This window comes from Geotrypetes seraphini, chromosome 3, assembly GCF_902459505.1.
Source record: "Geotrypetes seraphini chromosome 3, aGeoSer1.1, whole genome shotgun sequence".
NCBI classification, from domain to species: domain Eukaryota; kingdom Metazoa; phylum Chordata; class Amphibia; order Gymnophiona; family Dermophiidae; genus Geotrypetes; species Geotrypetes seraphini.
The window spans coordinates 22,596,522-22,613,463 of record NC_047086.1 but is presented as its reverse complement, the minus strand read 5'-3'; the positions used below and the strand labels follow the sequence as shown (position 1 = coordinate 22,613,463).

The 16,942-nt window shown below is 43.7% G+C and overlaps 1 protein-coding gene across 4 annotated transcripts in view; it reads left to right on the top strand.

Annotated features, from left to right (window-relative positions):
• CEP162 (centrosomal protein 162) overlaps window positions 1–16,942 on the top strand; it is a 209,935-nt gene that overhangs the window by 102,053 nt on the left and 90,940 nt on the right. For all 4 annotated transcript variants that reach the window (XM_033939253.1, XM_033939254.1, XM_033939255.1 and 1 more), the window contains 2 exons: window positions 5,211–5,463; window positions 12,392–12,540. In XM_033939253.1, coding sequence (XP_033795144.1) covers window positions 5,211–5,463; window positions 12,392–12,540 — 402 coding nt within the window. The remainder of the gene's footprint in view (window positions 1–5,210; window positions 5,464–12,391; window positions 12,541–16,942) is intronic.

The window sequence follows — 16,942 nt, the reverse complement described above, 5'->3', positions numbered from 1 at the left end:
CAGGCCCTGTTTTATGGAATACTCTGACATCTGTGCCATTTAAAAAAAAAAAAAGAAGCCCTAACAGCAGTGACAGGAGGCTGCTTCCCCTGTCACTGCTGTTAGGGCTCTGTGCATTTGTTAATCACTCACTAAGCGATTGATCTGTCGGGTTTGCATGCAAATGATTTGCACCTCCGTGTAAAACATTTGCATGCAAACTTGATAGTGCATCGATCGCTTGTTGAGAATTGGCCAGAGAAACGGCCAACAGCGATTCATTCGGTATCTTTAGTACATCTAGGCCTAAGTGGGGTCAGAGAATATGTGATGGTATCATGTGGCTTGGCTGTGTATAATGGATTTTTTTTTTTTAATTATTTATTTTCATTTTAAAATAAAACACACAAGTATCCACTTGCTACAGAAATCTGGATATCATAAACAAATCAGGAAAACATTTCTCCAAAATCTCCTCATTAGTCCACAAATACAGTAAGGGGGTTACCCCAAAACAATAAAAGAGTCAATAGAAGAAAATTAAATAATAATTACAACAAAGCCAGAGCACTTGTATAGCGGTATTCTATCTATCAGCCAACTAATCCTTAATGATCTTCTTTAGATCTATGAAGGTTTTTAATTGCTCTGGATCAAAAACTATAGGGTATATTTTAAACCTCCTAATCTTACTAAACATTTGCATGGATAGCACAATCTAAATGTAGCTCCTAGATCAATTATAGATCCTAGATCTATAGGAAAGAAAAGCCCTCCTTCGCTCTTGTTATCTTAGTAACATCCGGATATATCCAAACTCTCTGTCCCAAAAAATAGGGCTTCAAATTGCGGAAATATAATTTCAATACATTATTCAAATCTTGCTTGAAAACAAAAGAGACTCTCAAAGTATCTGAAACTGACTCTTCCAAAATTGCAGAAATATTATTCAAGTCCAAATTCTGCTGCTTTACAGATGGTATCGTATTTATTTCTGTTTTGAACGTTTTTCTTAGTCATATTCAAATAATAAAACCTTGTTAAGAGGAGGAATTATATCAGAAGAAAAATGTACTGTAGTATCTCATTCAGGTATTTCAACAAGCTCCACAAAACTTGATTATTCACGTTCTGTTTGGTATTGGGAAATTTGACCATATTTCTGAATTTTATGTGAAACTTTACAGGTTGAAGATTGATTTTAGAATACGATATAAACTGCTGTTGCTAACTTACCTTCGCCTTCATGGAATGGCTCGGAGATGTTTAATCAAGTGTATATCACGTAATTATTTGTTCCTACTATACAGCAGGCAAGTTGAAAGTCACAAGAATGGGAGCTTGTTCTTGTGCTGGTCTAGAAGCGTGGAATGCTATTCCATTGTATATTAGAAAGCAAAAAGATGTGATTTTTTTTTTATAGGAGACTTTTGAAGAGACATCTTTTTTGGGGAAATGAAGCATGGGTGCTGAGCATTTTTACTGGGTAAATGGTATGATATGTTGATGAAATTTATACATGTGTGTTTAACGGATGTTTGTAATGCTTATTGTGAATGTGGTATTGTAACCCACCTTGTTAAAGGGGAGATATAAATAAACCATATTTGGAAGTAATATAGCCAAGTCACATGGAAAATTCAAAAATCTAAGATTTATTCTTCTATTATGGTTTTACATTACATTAGTGTTTTCTATCCCGCCAATACCTTTCAGTTCAAGGCGGTTTACAAAAAAAGTTGGCCTGGGCATTCCCAGGGAGCTTAAAGAGTTGATAGATAGAGTGAGCTTACACAAATTGAAGACTAGCATGAGCGATGGGTCTTGGAGGAGGGTTTATAAGGTTTTTGATGAGCTCATTTGACAAATTGTTTGAAAAGTATAGTTTTCAGATCTTTCCTGAATGTTTTGTAGTTGGTCATCTTGGTCAGAGCTTGGAGAGGTGGCCGTCTATTTTCGCTGCTCTGGTGACTAGTAGTTTGTCATATAGTTTTTTGCTTTGTATGCCTTTTGCTGGGGGATGGGTGAAGAGAGCCTGTGTTCTCCTTGGTCTTGATGTGTTATTTATGATCAGGTGTTTGTTTAGGTAGCATTTAGGGCTCTGAAGAGGATGCAAAAGAATTTATATTGTATGCGTGCTTATATTGGAGCCAGTGTGAGTCTTGGTATGCAGTGGTAATGTGATCGTATTTTTTCAATGAATATATCAATCTAAGAGCTGTGTTTTGCACCGTTTGTAATTATTTTAAGGTATAGGCGGGGCATGACAGGTATAGGCTGTTGCAATAGTTCAGGAAGCCCAGGATTAGCGCATGGACCATGAGACTGAATTGTTCTTTATTGAAATATTTTCTGATTTTTCTTAGGTTGTACATGGTTGTGAATCCCTTCTGAACCATTTTGCTGATTTGAAGTCGCATGGTGCAGCCCTTGTCTATTACTATTCCCAGCAGTTTTAGGTTGGTTTGTAGGGGGTATAGAATGGAGTTTAAATCTAGGTTTGTTATGGAGGGTGTTTTGTTTTTTTTCTAGAAGTAGGAATTTGGTTTTGTCTTGGTTCAATTTTAGTTTGTGGTCTCTCATCCATTGTGATATTGTTTCTAATGTTGTATGTATTTTGATTGTTGTGTCATTGGTGGATTGGTTGAAAGGCAAGATGATGGTGATATCATCTGAGTAGCTGTATGAGGTTATGTCTAATTTGTCTAGGCATGTGCCGAGTGTGGCTATGTAGAGGTTGAAGAGTGTTGGGGATAGTGGCGAGCCTTGGGGGATTCCACAGGGGTTGTTCCAGGTTTCAGATTGATCTTTCTTTGTTTTGACTCTGTATTTCCTTGAGCAGAAATAGGTTTGATCTTTTGCTACCACATTTTAAATATAGGCACTGGTGGATGGCCATCTTTTTTTTTTTTTTTTAATGCAATTTTAATTGTTTTTGAACAATGGTTTAATTACCATGTTGCTTAAAGGCAATTGAACCAATTAAGAACATAAGAACTGCCATCTCCGGATCAGACCTTCGGTCCATCAAGTCCGGCGATCCGCACACGCGGAGGCCCAGCCAGGCGTAATTTTAGTCACCCGTATCCCTCTATGCCTCTCGTAAGGAGATGCGCATCTAGTTTGCTTTTAAATCCTAGAACGGTGGATTCCGCAATAACCTCCTCTGGGAGAGCATTCCAGGAGTCTTTTACTAAGGCACGCTAGCCGATTTGGCGCACGCTACATGCTAACGCGCCTATAGAATATAACGGGTGCGTTAGCATTTAGCACGCGCTAAACTTTAGCACGTTCTAAATCGAATAGCACATGCTAAATCAGTTAGCGTGCCCTAAATCGGCTAGCACGCCTTAGTAAAAGACCCCTTAATGGCGGTAGCACGCCTGCAGTTGCTTATCTTCTGGTGCCGCTTCCAGAATCAGGGCCAAAGTGTCCAACCCCAGCTATAACACAGGCTTTCAGTCACTTGGGGACATCCTTAACAGCCTTGTCAATCAGTCGCTGGGGCAGGCTATCCCAGGGTCATCTGCAGCGCTTCCTTGTGTTCAGTGATTGTTTGCGGCTTTGGGTGGATGCTTGTGATAGGTCTCCAACGTTGCTCCACAGCCAAAAGTCTACGTCACTGTGACATCACTAACAGTAAGCTGGTCCCCCTTTTTTTTTTTAATGGTGGTTTCACAATGCAAACATTTTTGAACACTTAAAAATCGCTGGGTGGTCAGGCTAAAAAGTCTGCAACTTCACCATAATTAAAAATAATCCCATTCCTCTCGGCACATAAGCATAGATAACAGCAACAAATAAAGCAGTAAAATTTCACGTTGAAAACCCAAGCAGTCGCTGAGAAAACAGCAAAAAGATTTGTAGGGGGGTTACCGTATTTTCACGAATATAACGCGCACACGGGTATAGCGTGCGGGAACAAGGAATTTATGTAAGAAAATTTTGGTATAGCGCGCCCACGCGTATACCGCGCATGCTCCTCATTTTGTTTCCCAGGTTTTCTATTGTAATGCCTATTCTATTGTGATGCGGTGTTTTCTGTCTTGCTGGCGCCCTCCTCCATCTTCCTCCATCTTCCTGCATCGTTCGCTGAAAGCCGCGGACAGCGGATCCTATGTGCCTCTTGCGACTGACCCAGAAGTGTTCCTCTGATGTCACGAAGAACGGCTTGACAAATTACAGCTATACTCGCTCGAGGAGCGCAGAGAGAGGGGAGACATGATCGAGACGTTCAAGTATCTTACGGGCCGCATCGAGGCGGAGGAAGATATCTTCTTTTTCAAGGGTCCCACGACAACAAGAGGACATCCGTTGAAAATCAGGGGCGGGAAACTGCGAGGTGACACCAGGAAATTATTTTTCACTGAAAGAGTGGTTGATCGCTGGAATAGTCTTCCACTACAGGTGATTGAGGCCAGCAGCGTGCCTGATTTTAAGGCCAAATGGGATCGGCACATGGGATCTATTCACAGGGCAAAGGTAGGGGAGGGACATTAGGGTGGGCGGATTAGATGGGCCGTGGCCCTTATCTGCCGTCTATTTCTATGTTTCTATGACGTCAGAGGGAACGCTTCCCAGCCGCAGGAGGCGCATGGAAGCCGCTGCTGCGGCTTTCAGCGAACGCTGCAGGAAGATGGAGGAGGACGCCAGCAAGACAGAAAACAATTGTATAACGCGCTCACGCATATAAAGCGCATGGTTATGCTTGGTTTGTAAAATCTTGTATAATGCGCGTATTATATGCGTGAAAATACGGTACTCTTTTTGTGCCTCACCCGGTACATCTAGCAGCACTATAAAAATGATAAATATTGGTAATAGTATACATTTCAGGGTTTGAGAGAATAGCTGCTGCTAAAATGAGTGTATTGGCCAGGATAATTGATTTTGATCGCGCCATGATGCTCTTCCAGAGAATACTTTAGAGCAGGGGTGTCCAACCTTTTGGCTTCCCTGGGCCGCACTGGCCGAAAAAAATGTTTCTGGGAACGCGCAAACGCTGCAGCAAGACAGAGGAGGGAGCCGGCAAGACGGTAAACACCCGGGGGCAGCAGAGGAAAACACTGCATCGCCCTCGACCGGGGCCGCACAAAATACTTCACGGGGCCGCAGGTTGGACACCCCTGCTTTAGAGATTGTTTCAATAATTACCACATGCTACATTCCTGTGAAGTTTATTCTTTGTTTATTGAGCAAGTGTAGTAACTAGTAATAGTCTCTTCATACAGTGTGACTCCTGGGACGGTGCATTAAATAACGAGGTAGAGATGCAATCACTGGATAAGAAGTTCAGAATCCCAGCTTCTCTGATTAAGAAACCTCAGAGAAGTCGTTATTCGTCTGTGAAGAGCTCTGGTTATGGTAAAACCAGTTCACCTGTAAGATCATTTTCAGCAGTGACTGAAAATGACACTTCAAAAGAGACAATACGTAAGCCAAACTGGAAAGCTAAGCCTCTTGTGGATCATACAAGGCAAAAAGGTATGGATTATTTTACCTTTTTTTGTTTTTTACTTATTAAGTAGTGTATTTAGTATAACACTGGTCAACAACAAAAAAAAAGTTTTTCTTTGCTACTGAGAACTTAAGAAGGGTTCTTAGTTTATTTAATGACGCTGATTTCAGATCTGTAATTGAAATTCAGCTAGCACGTCAGGTTTCTGAGATCACGTTAACTGATTTTTTAGACAGTTTTCGCACAATATTGCGAGTATGAACTGTGTCGCACCAAACTTGTGTTAAGGAGTTTACTGTGAAGACAATAAGGAGACATGTTACAGCATCTATTTACGCCTCTCTTAACTCACGCAAAAGGGACATCGGCTTATTCAGAAATGTTTGAGACACTTGCCTTTACGCTTGTACCTTTTGGTAAAAGGAAGCCAGGATGGTGTGACGATCACAGAAAAAAAGATATTTTGGTTTCCTGCCTTAAAAGATTCCATTGCTTCAGCCTTGAACCTAACAGTTCTGCGTGTCTCTAACCAGATCATTAAAGATCTTCTTGAGTTAGCACTTCAGGTTCATGCAACTCCTCCACCGCAGCAGAGGTACATTCGTCATCTGAACTTTCGGCACATTGTGCTACAGATGTGGAAGGAGGAATTGGAACTGGATTCTCCGAGTCATGAGGAACGGGTTTAATTGCTGACGGGCCATCGGGATGCACCATTTTTCATTTATTCCTCTTTGTGAATAACAGTCGGAGTGATGATTTGTTGGTTCCCGCCACACCATGGGTACAGCGAAAGGCATCTTCTTCCGTTTCCCATTCAGCCACTGTTTTAATCCGGAATAGCACACATGAGGTGCCCACGCTGTATCTTGGTCGCCAACTTTACAGCCAAAATAATGCACTTTGAAGTCTGCCGGACAGATTCTTTCGCTGATCCTGTGCGGTAAATTGTCCGCAGACATAACAGAAATGATCAGGATGGTTAACACAATCTCATCTGTTCATAATAATTATAATATCTTAGACAAAAACAAACAAAATATAAAATTCACAGGTATAAAAAGCAGCACAATTGCTTTTTAGTATAAACTTTCAAATTACTGGTATACGTGATCGATGAGCTGTCCTAAAATGTAATATTGTGTTACAAATACTGTAAATTCCAATGTTTTAAAGTAGTGTTATTGACAAAAATGATATAAACACAAACTGACTCATTCGATAGCGTATCACACCGCAGGTTGTTGAGCAAGATGAGCTCTATAGGATTGGGAGACACATTGACAGCATGGGTTGGGGACTGGCTTGGAGGTAGGCTTCAGATGGTGGTGGTGAACGGCACCCCCTCTGAAACGACGGAGTGCCGCAGGGCTCGGTCTTGGGCCCAATCCTATTCAACATCTTCATAAAGGACTTGGCTGAGGGGCTTAGAGGTAAAATAGCGCTATTCACCGACGACGCAAACTATGCAGTGTAGTAGGCAAGAACACAACAGACAAAAGCACAGTGCCAGACGGAAACTCAATACCCGACAGTATGGTGCACAACCTACTCCTACTGGAGCGCTTGTCCAGGACCTGGCAACTAAGTTTCAATACCAAAAAATGTAAAGTCATGCACCTTGGCAGCCAAAATCCATGCAAGACTTACACCCTTAATGGTGAGATCCTAGCGAGGACTGTAGCAGAACGTGACTTAGGGATGATCATCAGTGAGGACATGAAGACTGCCAAGCAAGTGGAGAAAGCTTCATCTAAGGCTAGACAAATCATAGGTTGTATACGTAGGAGTTTTGTCAGCCGTAAACCCGAAGTCATTATGCCATTGTATAGATCCATGGTGAAACCTCATCTGTAATACTGTGTACAATTCTGGAGGCCGCATTACCGCAAAGATGTGCTGAGACTTGAGTCAGTTCAGCAAATGGCCACCCGGATGGTCTCGGGATTCAAGGATCTCCCGTATGAGGAACGGCTGAAAAAATTGCAGCTATACTCACTTGAGGAACGCAGAGAGAGGGGAGACAAGATCGAGATGTTCAAATATCTCACGGGCCGTATCGAGGTGGAAGAGGATATCTTCTTTTTCAAAGGCCCCACGGCAACAAGAGGGCATCCATGGAAAATCAGGGGCGGGAAACTACACGGTGACACCAGGAAATACTTCTTCACCGAAAGGGTGGTTGATCGCTGGAATAATCTTCCACCACAGGTAATCGAGGCCAGCAGCGTGCCTGATTTTAAGACAAAATGGGATCGTCAGTGGGATCTCTTCACAGAAAAAGGTAGGGGAGGGTTATTGGGGTGGGCAGACTTGATGGGCCGTGGCCCTTATCTGTCGTCTGTTTCTATGTTTCTAACTTAAAAACAGGATGTGATAGGCGAAAACTGTTTTCAGATTTAGAGTCAGCAAGTGGCCCTTGTTAAGGTACAGATGACAGAACTCCAGTAGCAAAATGCTTGTTGACCAGTGTAATGATTGAAGTAATCAGTTGCAGTAACTAGCAATTTTTAATATGATTTTATAATAAAACTGCTGAATATTTTAGGGAAATAAAATCTAAATAAATAATTAAAAAAGCATAAAGAACAAAACTGATACATTATTTTGAGTTGCTGTTTTACTGTTAGCTTGCAATGTTACAATTTTAATTTGTATATTTTGAAGGGCAAAATTGAGCACATTGCTCTGAATACTATATTTTTTGCCATGCTAAAAATAAGGAAGTCTTTTGAATTGTCAGCATAAATCTAAGTATGGCTGAAATTTTGCTGAATTTTCAGGTTTATAAAACAGAAGTATCTATATCCGCTCCTAGCTTCCTTTAAGACTCAGGTATGAAAACTTGATAGTAAATCCAAGCATTAATATGTATGAGATAATCCAAATATTCTTGTTCAAATAAGGAATATGCAAATTAACATGCCATGTACATGGGATTTTGCAAGCATACTGCTAATAAATAAAGTTGATTTTCAAAGGATTTAAGAGTATAACTTTGGGGTTAGCATCAATTGGCTCGTTTTCTGTTTATCCATAAGCCTCCCCTCCCTGCTTTATCTATATTAATCCCTTAAACATAGTCTCCCCCCAAACAGACTTTTTCACAGAAATACTTAAGTTATTAGAATTTCTCTCTTTCTCTATTACATACAGTGGTACCTCGGTTTACGAGTGCACTGGTTTGCGAGTGTTTTGCAAGACGAGCAAAACATTTGCAAATTCGGTGCCTCGAAAACCGAGCATGGCTCGATTTACGAGCGCCCCCCCCCCCCCCGGCAATCCGGCACCCCCCGCCACGATCTGGCACCCCCCCTCCCCCGACGCGATTGGGCACTCCCCCGCCACGATCCGAAACCCCGCTGACATGATTGGGCACCCCCCCGCCATGATCCGACACCCCCCTGACACGATTGGGCACGCCCCCGCCACTTCTTACCCTCATCTGGGCACCCCGAAGATCGGCCTCCTCGTCTGCTGGGCTTGAGCATCTGCGCATGCTCAAGGCCTGTGAGTTCACGTTCAGGCAGGGGGATGCCCAATCACGTCGGGGGGGGGGTGGTGCCAGATTACAGGGGGGGTGCCTGATCGTAGGGGGGGTGCCGGATTACAGGGGGGGTGCCGGATCGTGGGGGGGGGTGCCGGATCACAGGGGGGGCCTTCGAGGGGAATAATGCCGGTTCTCGGGGGGGGGAACGCATCAAAGCAAGTTTCCATTATTTCCTATGGGGAAACTCGCTTTGATAAACGAGCATTTTGGATTACGAGCATGCTCCTGGAATGGATTATGCTCATAATCCAAGGTACCACTGTATATAGAAACATAAGACACAATATCAGATAAAAACCTTATGATTCATCTAGTCTATCCCTCTACCCCCATGTTCAGCTTTATAATCCTTTTCTCTCCCTCAGAAATCCTATGGGCTTGGACTAGGCTTTCTAGAATTCTGATAAATGCCGTTTTGCCCGCCGCCTCCACTGGAAGGCTTTTCCATTCACCCACCACTTTTGTTGGAAAGAGCCTATCACTCTAATCATATGACCCCCCCCCCTCCCCATTCTAGACCAGAGTCTCTCAAACCTTTTTAGCTCCGGCACACTAAATGGAACATATGGTTTTTAATGACACATTATAATTGAAATTTGTAAAATTGCAAAACCAACAAAAAATTGAATTTGAGAGTTATTTATTTAAAGTTCTTTAAGCTAAGTATGGGTAATTGTAACGACGGTGAAACTAAAGTAGATAGAATAGAATTGCTAATCAACGCTATGGGTGTGCTTATTTTTTATTACAAATTAACTCAAAACGTGGCTTGATAAGCAACAAGCAAACATGCATTTCATCATCCACCATCTGCAGTTCTCTTTTTTTTATTATTTAATTTCTGTCAGAGCTCAAAATCTAAGTTTGCAAAGATAAGATGATCTAAACGGTAACAAAGCCTCGATTGCTTTGTTGCTCTATTTAGAATAACTGTTGTTGTTAGCTGCCATTGACTCGTGTTCAAGTCCTAGCAACTTGATAAATGGTGGATCTAAAAAGAAATTGGTTTTGTGCTAGTCCAGAAAGATCTTCCAGTATCATCCCCATGGTTGATTTCAACGTGCCCAGCCATCTGATTGCAGGTCGCCCTCTTCGCCTGGTTCCTTCGATCTTCCCAAACACGATGTCCTTCTCCAGTGATCTCTCTCTTCTGATGGTATGATGAAAATAAGACAGTGTAGCTTCATTATTTGGGCTTCCAGTGACATAGCTAGTTTGATCTCTTGCAGAATCAATTTGTTAGTTCTTCTAGTGGTCCATGGCACGCCTAAAATCCTTCTCCAGCACCAAAGCTCAAGTGAGTCGGTCTTCTTTCTAATCTATCTAATCTTCCATTTGTGTGTCATACAAACCTGTGCAGGCGACTTACTTAGAAAGGGGAAAAGGGCAGGGGAGGACTGAGGGAAAGGCATGAGAGAGGAGGGGAAGAAGGGGCATAAAGATTTAATTGTCAAAGAGAAGAGTTTTCAGCTTTTTCCAGAATAAGATGTGGCTAGTTTCCAATCAGATTGCATGTGGGAGGTCGTTCCAAGTCTTTATTCCCAGGAAGGTAAACATGGAGTGGAAGATTCTCCTGTAGTGGAGATTTTTTGCGAATGGCATGTTTAGTTGCATTCTATTGAGGATTCTCCTAGAGGTGGACCAAGCCGTTGTGAATAGTTGGATGAGGGGAGTGGCTGAGTTTCCGTGAAGTATGTTGTGTAGGATAAATGATATTTCTGTTGTTTCCCTAGTGCCCAGCTTTCACATCCATAACTGACCACTGAGAGAATGAGTGCATAAAAGTAAAACTAAAATTAATTGCCATTAGTTTTCAAGGACCAATCACGTCAAAGAATGATGCTTGTCTGGGCAGTTATCCTTACACACACAGATGCTCGTAACAGACTCTTGTGTATGCAACATACATGTCATCTATTCTAGTGTATACTTATGAAGAGAATTTTTAAAAATAAAGTAAAATTCTGGAATCTCTCGTGTCGCACTCAGAATCTCTTTGGGGCACACAGTTTGAGAGACACTGTTCTAGAGCTTTCTGTCCATTGAAAGAGGCATGCTCCCTTGGCTTTCCTCCTGTACATTTGTTCTTTGGAGACACTCAAATGTCTTTCTCTCCTACTTCTGTTTACCTCCTTTCATACAAGTCATACCTGTTTAGATTTTTAAATCTGCTGTATGTAAGATAACACTGACCATTTTAGACTGACTTCATCCATTTTGTATCTTTTTCAAGACACGATCTCTTTTTGAAGTCTAACCTTACAAAGGGTTGTGCGTAGCACACAGGTAGAAGGTGATAGCAAACGCATGGGTGCTTAGAGACAGGAATGACCATCAGCAAAAGGGTTGGGATGTTGGTTCTGTTTCAGTAGGACGAGACTTCATTTGGAGTACCATATACAAGTGGACACCACACCTTCAAAAGGATATAAACTGGGTATATCCTTTGAACAGCTGCATTGATGAGCTGCAAGTAAACTATACTGAAAGAGATGAATGTATTTCTCCTGAAATAGTTCAGGTAGTAATTTATATAGTATATTTTGCCAGAGCTCTCATTTTTGCTTCCATTTTGCAAATTCTGCCTCTTATAGCATATTTCATTTTACCCATTTCTTTACAAAATCTTATCGACCAAAGACAACTTGGGGGGCTGTTTCATTATTAATATAACTAGTTTTTAGCCCATTACATTAACAGGTGCTAGAACAGATATGTAGACTTAGACATTTCTTTCTTTCTATCTTTCTTTCTGTCTTTCTCTCTCCCTGCCCCCTTTCTTTCTGTCTCTCTCCCTGCCCACTGTTTGTCTGTCTGTCTTTCTTTCTTTCTGTCTCTCCCCCCTGTCCAGCAGCACCCCTTCCCTGCTCCCCCTGTCCAGCAGTAGCCCTTCTCCCTTCCTTTTACCTCCCCCCTGTCCAGCAGCACCCCTTACAACGCCGAAGAGCTGCGGTCATGTTCTCATTTTTTACCTTTCGTCGTCTCATCTTCCGTGTTGGTGTAGGAAGGGGGTCATCACACCCGCTATAATACGGCAGCCAGATCGGAAGAGCAGAAACGCCCTCTCCCCTCACCTCCCCCCCACCCGCTCCACACGCATGCTCCCTATAGCCCAAAGCACATCAACCCCAGTGGTCAACTGCCGGCGCTCGGCGATGTACTGTGCAAGCACGGCTCCACAGATCACGGACCCACAGAGTTTGAAGTGCGCATATGGGCTAAGGGTTTTATTATTGTTCTCTTATAGAAGCCAGTAAACACTGTTGTTTGTATTTCCTCATTTTATCCTGTAAAATGAAGTACAAAAAAGAGAGGCCAGTTTTTGTTTGGGCTGATGCTAATAAACCATTTTGTGATTTATGATAGCAGGTACACTGTCTTGTTTATGTGTCTCCAAAATAAAGGTACATTGTCTGCTACTAGGACTGTAAAAACGGCCAAAAGTGCTTCAGCCTCTAAAACAGATACTGTGGTTGCCTCTGACCAATCAAATCTTAAGAACCCTGAACAGAAGATTAAACGGACAACATATGTGCTCAACCATATTCCACATGTAAGTACATGAGACCTTTAAATCAAGCTCCTGCATCTGTCCTATGTAGAGTAGAGATCTGCACGGGAACGGGGATCGTGGGAATCCCGCGAGGTTCCCGTGGGAACCCCCCCTAACCCACGGGACTCCCATGGGGATCCCTCTCTGACCCACGGGACTCCCACGGGGACCCCCCTCTAGCCAACAGGATTCCCATGGGGATGGAAGGCTTTGGAAGCAAGGTTCGTCCATATAATATAATGGACACGTCAGCCTTAGTAAAAGAAGGGGTTTATAAGTTAATTACCTGAACAGAAAACAATAAAAGGGTTCCACCAAAGAGATTCCACAAGGAAAACAGCAGCGCAAACACAAAAGAAACTGTGGAATTGATGATCCTGTCAGAAGTAATTGCTGCTTTTTATGGGGATGGGCAGGGATGGAGGTAATTCCTTGCGGGGATGAGTGGGGATGGAGAGCATCCTGACGGGGATGGGTGGGGACGGAGAGGATCCTGACAGGGATGGGTGGGGACGGAGAGGATCCTGGCGGGGACGGGTGGGGACGGAGAGGATCCTGACGGGGACGGGTGGGGACGGAGAGGATCCTGGTGGGGACGGGTGGGAACGGAGAGGATCCTGGCGGGGACGGGTGGGGATGGAGAGGATCCTGGCTGGGACGGGTGGGGACGGAGAGGATCCTGACGGGGATGGGTGGGGACGGAGAGGATCCTGACAGGGATGGGTGGGGATGGAGAGGATCCTGGTGGGGACGGAGAGGATCCTGGCGGGGATGGGTGGGGATGGAGAGGATCCTGACGGGGACGGGTGGGGACGGAGAGGATCCTGGCGGGGACGGGTGGGAACGGAGAGGATCCTGGCGGGGACGGGTGGGGACGGAGAGGATCCTGGCGGGGACGGGTGGGGATGGAGAGGATCCAGGCTGGGACGGGTGGGGACGTAGAGGATCCTGATGGGGATGGGTGGGGACGGAGAGGATCCTGACGGGGATGGGTGGGGATGGGTGGGATTTCTGTCCCCGTGCAACTCTCTAATGTAGAGTTTAATGTGTCAGACATTCCCAACAAAAGTAGAACAATAGTCCCTGGATGGAACAGGAGACATCTGATGTAAAAGTGTATTATGACTGAATCCTCATGTAAAAACAGCAAAATTAAAAAAAAAATCTTTAATGCAAAAAATTCCCTCCAAAACCATATACAGTACCAAGCATTAGCACAATATACTAATTACTCCCAGGAATGGCAATAAAGACCGAACCCTACATGGGCCGTGTTTCGGCACAACTTTGCATTCTTCAAGGGTCCTGATGAATGTTGGAACACTGATATCGAGCAATTAGGTTTGGATATGGATGTTGCAGCTTATAGCAGAAAGTATTATTAAAATGAGAGTTGTCTCTTCCATCACTGATTCCTTATCCCTTGTTTTCTACCTTGCTGCACTGAATCCCTGGAGTCAGTGGATCACTGTTCCTCTGAAAGTACAAAACAAAAGGAGAAAACCCCTATGTAACAAAACAAACAACAAAAAACCACTTTCCTGCACATGAGTGTAGAATATAAAACACTCTTTTTATTATCGACAGATAAAAAGACCCGACATGGATGCTTGGGTAATAAGAGTGCTTTATATTCTACACTCGTGTGCAGGAAAGTGTTTGATCCACTTCTGCATATTTTTTCAGTCTGCTTTTAAATCTTAAAGCCTGAGTCTTCATAATTTTAGTTGTGTTCATTTTAATCACTCTTTTTTGTAATAAATCTCCCATCGCCATGTCTGGAAGAGCGACATCTCTTGTTGAGTAAGGATGGACTGCTGCCGCTCATCCAGAAGTGGCTCGTGGCAGTGATGGACCTTTAGGGCAAGCTAGCCTGTTCATAGCATAGTGTTTTCCCAATGTAGAGAGTCTACTACACTTCCCCCTCCATATTCACGAATTCCATATCTACGGATTCAGTTATTCGTGATTTTTGACCAAAAAATAAATTTTAATTTTTTGAGCTTTTTTTTAGCCCTGTAAGCCCCCCCCCCCCCCCCCTTTAAGCCTTACCTGGTGGTCTAGCGGGTTTCCAGGCAGGAGCGATCTTCCCACATTAAGACAACCAGGATCACGGATGTCAAGTATACTGGGGAATCTATCTGGGTAAACCTGGCCAGAGGCGGAGAAAAATGCCTATACCTTGGTGTGGTATATAGACCTCCTAGACAATCGGAGGACAAAGACGCAGAATTAATCGAAGACATTGAGAATATCACCTTGCGGGGGGATGTTGTTCTATCAGGAGACTTCAATATGCCTGATGTAGACTGGAACACACTCTCAGCAACAACTTGTGATAGCAGGAGGATATTAGCGTCCATGAAGGGAGTACAGCTCAAACAAATGGTGCTAGAGCCTACTAGGGCCCAGGCCATCCTGGACCTGGTACTTACGAACGGGGAAAGCGTCTCGGAGGTCTCGGTGGGAGAAACGCTAGCCACCAGTGACCATAACATGGTATGGTTTAACCTTAGGAAAGGCTTCCCTAGATCTCAAACAAGAACAAGGGTACTCAATTTCCGGGGCACTGACTTCGCACGCATGGGAGATTTCGTTCATCAGACACTACAGGTTCAAGAAGTAACTAATAATGTGGAAGCTATGTGGTCAACCTTGAAGTCGACCCTTCATGAGGCATCTATCCGCTACATTAAATCGGTAAATAAACAACAAAGAAACAAGAGACCCAAATGGTTCACTGATGAGGTCTCGAACCGCGTCAAGGAGAAGAAAAGAGCATTTCTCTTATACAAACGCACCGGGGAGAAGGAAGCAAACATTGAATACAAGACAAAGTCTGCAGCGGTCAAAACAGCAGTCAGGGAGGCCAAACTTCGAATGGAAGAAACTCTAGCGAAGAACATTAAGAAAGGGGACAAGTCCTTCTTCAGGTACATTAGTGACAGGAAGAAGAACACAAATGGGATAGTACGCCTTAGAACGCCAGACGGGAATTATGTGGAAACAGATTCCGATAAAGCCAAACTGCTGAATGATTACTTCTGCTCGGTCTTTACCTGCGAGGCACCAGGGCACGGGCCAAGGCTGGAAATGAAGCAAAGCATGGAAGATCCATTTCAGAATTTTGAGTTCACACCTGCTGATGTCTACAGTGAACTGTCAAAACTTAAGGTGAACAAAGCCATGGGACCGGACAATTTGCACCCAAGAGTGCTCAGAGAGCTAAGCGATGTTTTGGCAAAACCGTTAGCAGTACTCTTCAATCTCTCCCTAAGTACGGGGAGAGTCCCCCTGGACTGGAAAACAGCCAACGTCATTCCTCTGCACAAAAAAGGTTGCAGAGCAGAGGCTGCAAATTACAGACCAGTAAGTCTCACATCAGTAGTATGTAAACTCATGGAAACTTTACTTAAAGGTAAACTAGACACGATTTTGGACGAGGGGAACCTAAGGGATCCCTGTCAACATGGATTCACTAGGGGTAGGTCATGCCAATCCAATCTAATCAGCTTCTTTGATTGGGTGACGGGAAAGTTAGACTCGGGAGAGTCTCTGGACATAGTGTACTTGGATTTCAGTAAAGCTTTTGACAGTGTCCCACACCGCAGACTATTGCACAAGATGAAGTCGATGGGGTTAGGTGAGAAACTAACTGCATGGGTCAACGATTGGCTGAGTGGAAGACTTCAGAGGGTGGTGGTCAACGGCACCCTCTCTGAGACATCGGAAGTGACTAGCGGAGTGCCGCAGGGCTCGGTCCTGGGACCATCCCTTTTCAACATATTCATAAGGGACTTGACCCAAGGGCTTCAGGGTAAAGTAACATTGTTCGCCGACGACGCCAAACTGTGTAATATAGTAAGTGAAAGCAATCTCAAGGATAATATGACGCAGGATTTGATCACGTTGGAAAACTGGTCCTCGACATGGCAGCTGGGCTTCAACGCTAAGAAATGTAAGGTCATGCATCTCGGCTGCGGAAATCCATGCAAAACTTACACCTTAAATGGGGAAACACTAGCTAGGACTTCAGAAGAACGGGACTTGGGAGTAATCGTCAGTGCTGATATGAAGGCTGCCAAACAGATGGAGCAGGCCTCATCCAAGGCAAGGCAGATGTTGGGATGTATCAATAGAGGCTTCATCAGCCGCAAACCTGAAGTCATAATGCCGCTTTACAGAGCCATGGTGAGACCTCACCTGGAATACTGTGTGCAATTTTGGAGACCACACTACCAAAAAGATGTGCTTCGAGCTGAATCTGTCCAGCGAATGGCCACTAGAATGGTCTCCGGACTCAAGAGTCTCACATACGAAGAAAGACTGGGCAAACTACAGCTATACACTCTTGAGGAGCGTAGAGAAAGGGGAGACATGATTGAGACATTTAAGTACATCA